The 7,684-nt window shown below is 33.9% G+C and overlaps 1 protein-coding gene across 5 annotated transcripts in view; it reads left to right on the top strand.

Moving 5' to 3' along the window:
* Window positions 1–7,684, top strand: part of LOC106463815 (dihydropyrimidine dehydrogenase [NADP(+)]-like) — a 52,568-nt gene that overhangs the window by 13,458 nt on the left and 31,426 nt on the right. For all 5 annotated transcript variants that reach the window (XM_022391423.1, XM_022391422.1, XM_022391421.1 and 2 more), the window contains 2 exons: window positions 1,702–1,863; window positions 4,378–4,574. In XM_022391423.1, coding sequence (XP_022247131.1) covers window positions 1,702–1,863; window positions 4,378–4,574 — 359 coding nt within the window. The remainder of the gene's footprint in view (window positions 1–1,701; window positions 1,864–4,377; window positions 4,575–7,684) is intronic.

Genomic DNA, 7,684 nt, shown 5'->3' with positions numbered 1-7,684 from the left:
CTAGCATGTTGTACATTGTTCATGATACAATTCTCCTCTATGCTATCAAACAAACTACAGTTGATTGTTACATCAATTCTTCAGTAAAGAACAAAGTCTACAGCGTTATCCATTCCACTGCTTGTTTCATCTTCTGATTTGGGTACCTTTTCTTAGAAGAGGTTTTTGTGTGGCTAATGTCAACTGATATCACTTCGTGCTGAAGTGTATTATGTTGCTCTCCATATAACACTTACATCTGTATTTATAGCAAACTCTTTGGATATATATATATATATATATTTATTCGAACATTTTCTATTTTGTAACAAGCGTACCCTAATATACTTAACATCACTCTCGCAGAATTTTGGTCTTTCAGCTCGACCACTTCTGTTAATAACAGTGCCAGTTTCACGTATGGTCGTTAGAAATATCCTTGACCAACGAAATGTTTGATTACCTATACGCTTGTCATGCGGTATTTTAGGCCTGAGAGTCATGCCTAGATTCACACTAAAGCTATTAAACATAATATGATTGCATATACTTTTATATGCTTTATGTTGATATAGCACTTTCTGGTTGGCTGGATGGCAACAAATCACAGTGTAAACTATCAACATTTACGGTACACTGTTGCGTCTCATTTGTACAATATAAAGAAGTAGTTTCCCCTTTTGTTCCTTTTTCCTTTCAGTTTTTCTAATTATCCCCATTGGTCCTGCATGGCCAGGTGGTTCGCATGTTCGAATCCCCGTCCTACCAAACATGCTCGCCCTTTCAGCCGTGGGGGCGTTATAACGTGACAGTCAATCGCACTATTCGTTGGTAAAATAATAGCCCAAGAGTTGGCGGTGGATGATGATGACTAGCTGCCTTCCCTCTAGTCTTTCACTGCTAAATTACGAACGGTTAGTGCAGATAGCCCTCGTGTAGCTTTGCGCGGTATTCATACCAAAACAAACTAATTATTCCCGACACTGTATCTCTACTGCATATCTTCTGTTTACATCATCTACACTAATTTTGAAATTAAACTCGCATATGACTGTTTACAGAAATTACAACTTTATTTCAGTTACTAACAAGCACATAATTAGAATACAATATCACTGGCAATGAGTCGTTTCGGCCGCCTGTGTTCTTTTAATATAGCTCTAGAAATAAGTGGAATCTCAAAACTTAAACAATTGAATTCTCTTCGACCTAACATTCTCTAGAAATAGTTTTCTGTATCATAAGGTCCTAGAAATCTGAGATAAGGAAGCATAGCTACCGAAAGCATGCATACAGTTGGTCAATCAAATAGGGTTATAGCATCGCATTGTTTGTTAGGCAAACTTTATGCCTGCATACAAGTTTTTAGAAGATGCGGAACGCTTATTTGTTTGTTGTTAAGCGCAAAGCTACACAATTGGCTATCTGTGCTGTGCCCACCACCGATATCGAAACCTAGTTTTTTAGCGTTATAAGCCTTCAGATTTACCGCTGAACCACTAGGAACCCCTCGTGTCAATTCTTTTTTTTATCATTTTTATTAAACCACCTCGTGAGCACCAAACACAAACGTGACGAAAAACTCAACAGAAACATGTTTGTTTTATCGCTTTTTCAATTTATCTGTTTTAAGTAAATTGCTTTGTTTGAGGTAGCATATCTTTATCAATATTTGAAATACGAGATTCTTCACAATACATTTTTTTGTTTTTCGTTTGACAGAACTACTATGGAGCAGCTAAAGCCATTTTCTCGGACAACCCTCTAGGCTTAACGTGTGGTATGGTTTGTCCAACTAGCGACCTCTGTGTTGGTGGCTGCAACTTGTATGCTTCAGAGGAAGGACCTATTAACATTGGAGGGCTTCAACAGTTTGCTACAGAGGTTCGACATACTTAACTTTTAAGTTTGAAAAGTATTAATGTATTTGTTTAAAAATATGTAACAAAAGAGTTTACTTTTATTTCAGACTTGTATTTTACTAACGGTAACAGTGAATTATTAACAGTTACGACACGATTTTCTTTTAGGAAAAGCAAAACGACAACAAAAAATTTACACAAGACAAAGTATAATCATATGTAAACCATAATTAGTAATTAAAAATAATGATATTTTATCGCGACAATATATTACAGAATCTTCATAGAAACTTTTTATAGTTTACCTGCTACTCATAATTAAGACTGTTCATTATTAATTGTTATTGGAGGTTATTAGTAACTCTTCTGGTAGTAGTTATTACATGATAAGTGTTTGTACGTGGAAACACACACCATGGATGCATCATAGGAGTGTGACTATTACTAAATTAAGAAGTACAAATTAAGGGAAACTTAAGTTAAAACTACTTTACATTTACCAATGCCATGAGTTCCTGCGACTCATCCATATAAAAGAGTATAATAAAGCTGCCAAGTCACCAGATGTCTCTTCTGAAAAGTTGATTTTTCTTATTACGTTTTATGTTATATCTGAGATTAAATTTACGGTTGGCTGATAATATTTTTATCTAGCATTTTTCTTAATTATTCGTTTCGGATTTCGAATCTGTCTTTTGCTTGTCACATCACTTACTCGAGGTCCGCGAATGACTAGTTAAAAGAAATACGAGGAAGAAAAAAACTTTTGTTAGGAGTGATTGTAATCACTTTTGCTTAGTCTAAAAAACCCCATTGCGTCGCCAACTTAGGCGTTACTACTATAGATCTGAAATTAGCCTTGGAAACTAGAATATGAAGCATTGTTTTAACGTCCTCTTTTTCGTCCTATTGACAGTGTATTACAAAACTTAAGTGTATATCACATTTCTAAATAATTAAGAAACAACAACAAAGTGAGTATACAGTTAGTTAAGTTCAACAGACGCTTTCCGATAATGAACCTCTGTTCACACAAATTTAATATTCATTTTTTTTATTCAAAGGAAGAATAACTTACATGAAATTAAAGAACAACCTTCAACGTATGACATTACAAGTTTTTGAAAGCAAATATTTTTGTGTCACAAAATTTATTTTTTGAACCAATATCATTTTAGTTCTTAAAAGAATAAAATTCGGTCAATACGAGTGGTATTTATTAAACAATATCTCTTGAACGTATTAAATCAAAATTTTCTAATATGTATTATTAGTGTATTCGTGATTTTTTCAGGTACATTTATAACTTACAAGTAAGAATAATAACGCAATCAACAGAGGAACGAGAGAATTGAAAGAAGAAACTGTACACAAAATTGGCAGCGAAATGAAAACACAATATTTTACTAATCTCACTCTTTACTAATCTCACAAAAACAAATATAATTGAGCAGGACACGTGCATTGTATGAGACAGTACTACTTTATAAATGGAGACGGTTCTTATCTGAAGAAATTCTGGATTGTAATCTGAATCAGGCTGAGAGTATTATCCACGGTATCGATATCACAGTAGAGTCATCTCTTCAAGATAACACTAATCATCCACCTAGCTTGGACATTCCATAATTTAAAACAGTTATTTCTAAGCTTCTACACAGCTAACATACATGGTACTGAACTATACAGTTCTCCAATGACAACCTCTATGGGAGAGGTTGGCAACACTAATGTGGAATGACCTAAGACAATGTGTAATCAGGACAACAGTAAGTTAATTAATGGGACTTTCCATACGTGTGTAGAATTTAAAGTTCACAGGAGTGAAATATTTTGAAAATTTCGGTGAACAAATATGTTCTCTTGTTTAAACTAAAAGGAAAAAAAACATTTGGTTTGTGAAACACCAATATTTGAAGATTTTTAAATCTATTTCCTGTGTTACAAGTTAATGCTATATTTTCTTTTAAAGTCGCATTGTGTGTTCAAAATATGAAATTATGTAAATCCTTGTCATTTGCACCATAAGTTTACTTTGATTTCATTACAAAGAGCCGAAGACTATTAGTAAAATAACAATAACAACAGGGACGGAAATGTCAGGATATTAAATAATTTTTAAATTGTTAATTTTTAACATAACACAATTTTTTGTGATTTTCAAAAGAAATTTTATTCTATGGCGGAATAATACTATTTAAATAGTATCTTTTCTGAAACTTAACAACTTCTGTGACAAAACAGTGTTGTTTTAAAAAACATGGCTTTAAAAGGGAACTTTTCTTGTATTGCGACCTTTTTTTCCATACTTACTTAGCTGGTAAATCGGGGACCAGCTGATTCATACTCATTATTTGTTTTTCTTAGTACATGCGTAAAATTAAAAATTATAAAACACAGTTAAAGAAATTTAATAACTCGAGCATTTTTAAAAGGCAGATCTACCCCTGTAGAAAGAAGTTCAACTTCCTGAAAGCGTATGGATATTGATAGTTTTATGTAACAGTTTGATACTTTTAAACAATGCCTTTTTTAGGTTTTCAAAGCCATGAAGATCCCCCAGATCCGTCCTCCGGAAATCCCTCCTCCAGAAGATCTTCCTGAAAGTTATCGTGCTAAGGTGGCGCTAGTGGGATGCGGACCAGCTAGTATCAGCTGTGCTAGTTTTCTTGCCCGACTAGGTTACTCTAAACTCATTATATTCGAGAAGGAAGAATATCATGGAGGTCTGAGGTAGAAACTTTCATGATTTTAAAATTATGCACGAGACCCTAACAGCGCTGTAGTGTATTTATAAGTTATAATAGTTGACTTTTACATACTTACAACACTAAAATTTGGGATTCGATTTGCTTCGGCGTACAGAGTGCAAATAGCCCAGTTTGTAGCTTTATACTAAAAAACAACAACATTATTATAATTGATTTATGATATACAATAAATCTAATAACTACTGAGACGAAGATAGTGTTAAACTATGGGAGTTTATATAAACAAATACATACATGATCATAGGGTCATGAGAAATCGCTCGTCCCAAAGATCAATAATGTAAGTTTGTTCGAATAAATATATATTTAACGTAAAACACCATCTCTGAAGTGTATGTTAGCTGTAACTTGATCAAAATGCACTATTCAGTATATATAGAAAACATTATCATACCTCTAAGAGAAATTTGGAAAAGACTGGCCCCTGCATGGCCAGGTGGTTAAGTGAATTTTTGCATATAATTGTATTTTTGTGAAACTTTACAGCAAATTCGGAAACTGGATAAAACACTGATGTGTACAAACTCGTAAAGATTATTTTGTAATCTTCATTGTTTTTAACGTAAATTGGGCATTGGGTTTTTAAAGTATAACTTCAGTAATTTTCTACCTCCCACGTAATTTCTAATAAAAAGTGGTTTTGAAAATATCCATATGCCAGCTTCCTTTAAAATTCATTGATCTGTCTCGGCATGGCCAGGTGGTTAGGGCGCTCGCCCTTTCAGCCGTGTGGGCGTTATAATGTGACGGTCAATTCCACTATTTGTTGGTAAAAGAGTAGCCAAGAGTTTGCGGTGGGTGCTGCCTACCCTCTAGTCTGACACTGCTAAATTAGGGACGGCTAGCGCCGATAGTCCTCGTGTAGCTTTGCGCGAAATTCAAAAACAAACAAACTTTACGAGTAGACTTACTTTTAACCCTGGAATGAAAATCAAACACATTTATTGACATCATATAACGAACCCACCCCGCCAATAAACATTTACAAAATACGGTGTAGTAATTATCCATCTTTTTACGTAGGTGAAACAGGGTGTAATTTGAATATCTAGTTAAAAGAAAACCGAAAATCCCTTTCCACGTCCATGAACATATGAAAAAACAACCAAGGTTTTTCTGAACATAATGTGGCCTTACTAAAACATGAACCTAATGTTAACATAAGAAAAAATCATAGAAGCCTTATTGATAAAATCAAATAATCCCACAAACAACAATCCACGACTTTATATGTTTGGGAGTGTTATCTTCCCATATTCCTAGTCTTACCCAAATTTTCAAACAATATCTTCCATGTATGTATTTCAATTCATGCGTATCGATATGCACGTGCATAAGGAACAACTATAGATTCTCTAATTTAAATGCATTCTTATATTTTTAAACACTTAAAAATAAACGACCTTGTAACCCCAAATTTGTTATTTTTCTTTAATTGGACACTCAACGTTTCGCTTTACAGCTTCTTTAGGAGCGTTCCGCTAAAACACAAACAGTAACTAATAGCACAAAGTTTCAAATTAAATATACATACATGTATAACTTTAGGACTGGTTGACAGTCCTTCGTCCCCTGATAAGTGTTAGTGATATAATTAATTCTCAGGATAGGTCTGGAAAAATCAATATTTTCAGTTTGTGACACCTGTAAGGTAAAGTGTTAAATAAGTATAACGAATTATTCTCATACGTACCAGAAGTATTACAGTTCCTGTTATTTCCTATTTTAACATCTTATTGCAGTGCTACCGATACTGAAGCTTTACATGTATATAAAGACAGTCCCTTCATTCGAAACTTACGAGTCAGCCCCTTAATTACAGTGTTATATTTTTGTGAACATTAATGAAATTCTATATTTTTTTGTACAAAGAGATATGATTCACTATTTTGACTTTAAAAATCAAACCCTACTCCATCCCGTAGAAAAATTACTTATTTGTATTTGTCTGTTCTTTACCTTGCGTAAATACTTTTAGCCGCGGCATAATGGCTCATAGAACAGCTCCGAATTTATCAAGCACAAACTTTGAACTCATAGCTCCGTCATCTTTTGATCGATTTGAGATCTAATTACAGTTTTGGACTCAGGAGGTCAAACCCTTTCGATTGATGTATTTTGACCACACCCAAGGTTTCGTAGATTAATTTATTCTAATCCTGCCTAAAAGAAGCTCAGTTTGAGGGTAGGCTGGTAGACATCCTGGTGAGTAATAAAATCGTATCAGGTATACGCGTGCCCCACTCTTGGTATTGCTGGCGTACAAAAAAAAAACTAATAAAAAGGGGAGGGGGTGAAAGGTCTGGTAGATTAATTTACTCTAATCCTGCCTAAAATAATTTCAAGTGTCGCGGCTATTGAGGATACCCTCTTGTGTCTTGGATATTTGTTATGCCAAACGTCATCGTTATACATACATTTTGATAGAATTTCACCATTCTTATCTGTCTAATTATGATTCTAGCTTCGTTTTTGATTAGATGGTAACATTCAATGGATTTGTGTTGTTCTCTCTTCATACTTTGTTGATGTTGAGTTTTGAACACAACCGTTTCCCTGATTATGTAATTTATTACATCCACTTCCCAATTTGATCTTTATATATATTGAAGTGGCTATAAATATCTTATTGTAAGAAGAAGTTATTTTTCAAAAAATATATTAATTTTCGATCTCCCTTCACGGTCCGTTTGGCGCCGTGATCTTTAGGTGCACACATTAATGTATAAATAGTACAACAATATGTACAGAGTAGTACAATTGTTGAAATATAGCACTTTCATCAACCATAGTAAGGATTCCCAAACTGAGGGCAAAGAAAGTGTCAGGGGGTCGAATCAATACAAAAAACACGTTTCTGCTATTGTGCTCCATTTCCACAGATTCATTGGTGGGGGAAGGCTCAGTCAGGCTTGCGGAATGTTCTAGATACCAAGAGAGATTACAACATTGTAACAAAGAACATTATACTGAATATGAAGTACATTCACAATACTTATTCAGCTTTCAGTTGTTTAGTTTTAATGACTTCTGAATGTAAGTAACTGATATATATATATATATATATATATC

The sequence above is a fragment of the Limulus polyphemus genome, unplaced genomic scaffold, assembly GCF_000517525.1.
Source record: "Limulus polyphemus unplaced genomic scaffold, Limulus_polyphemus-2.1.2 Scaffold1490, whole genome shotgun sequence".
NCBI classification, from domain to species: domain Eukaryota; kingdom Metazoa; phylum Arthropoda; class Merostomata; order Xiphosura; family Limulidae; genus Limulus; species Limulus polyphemus.
This window is presented reverse-complemented; position numbering and strand designations above follow the sequence as displayed.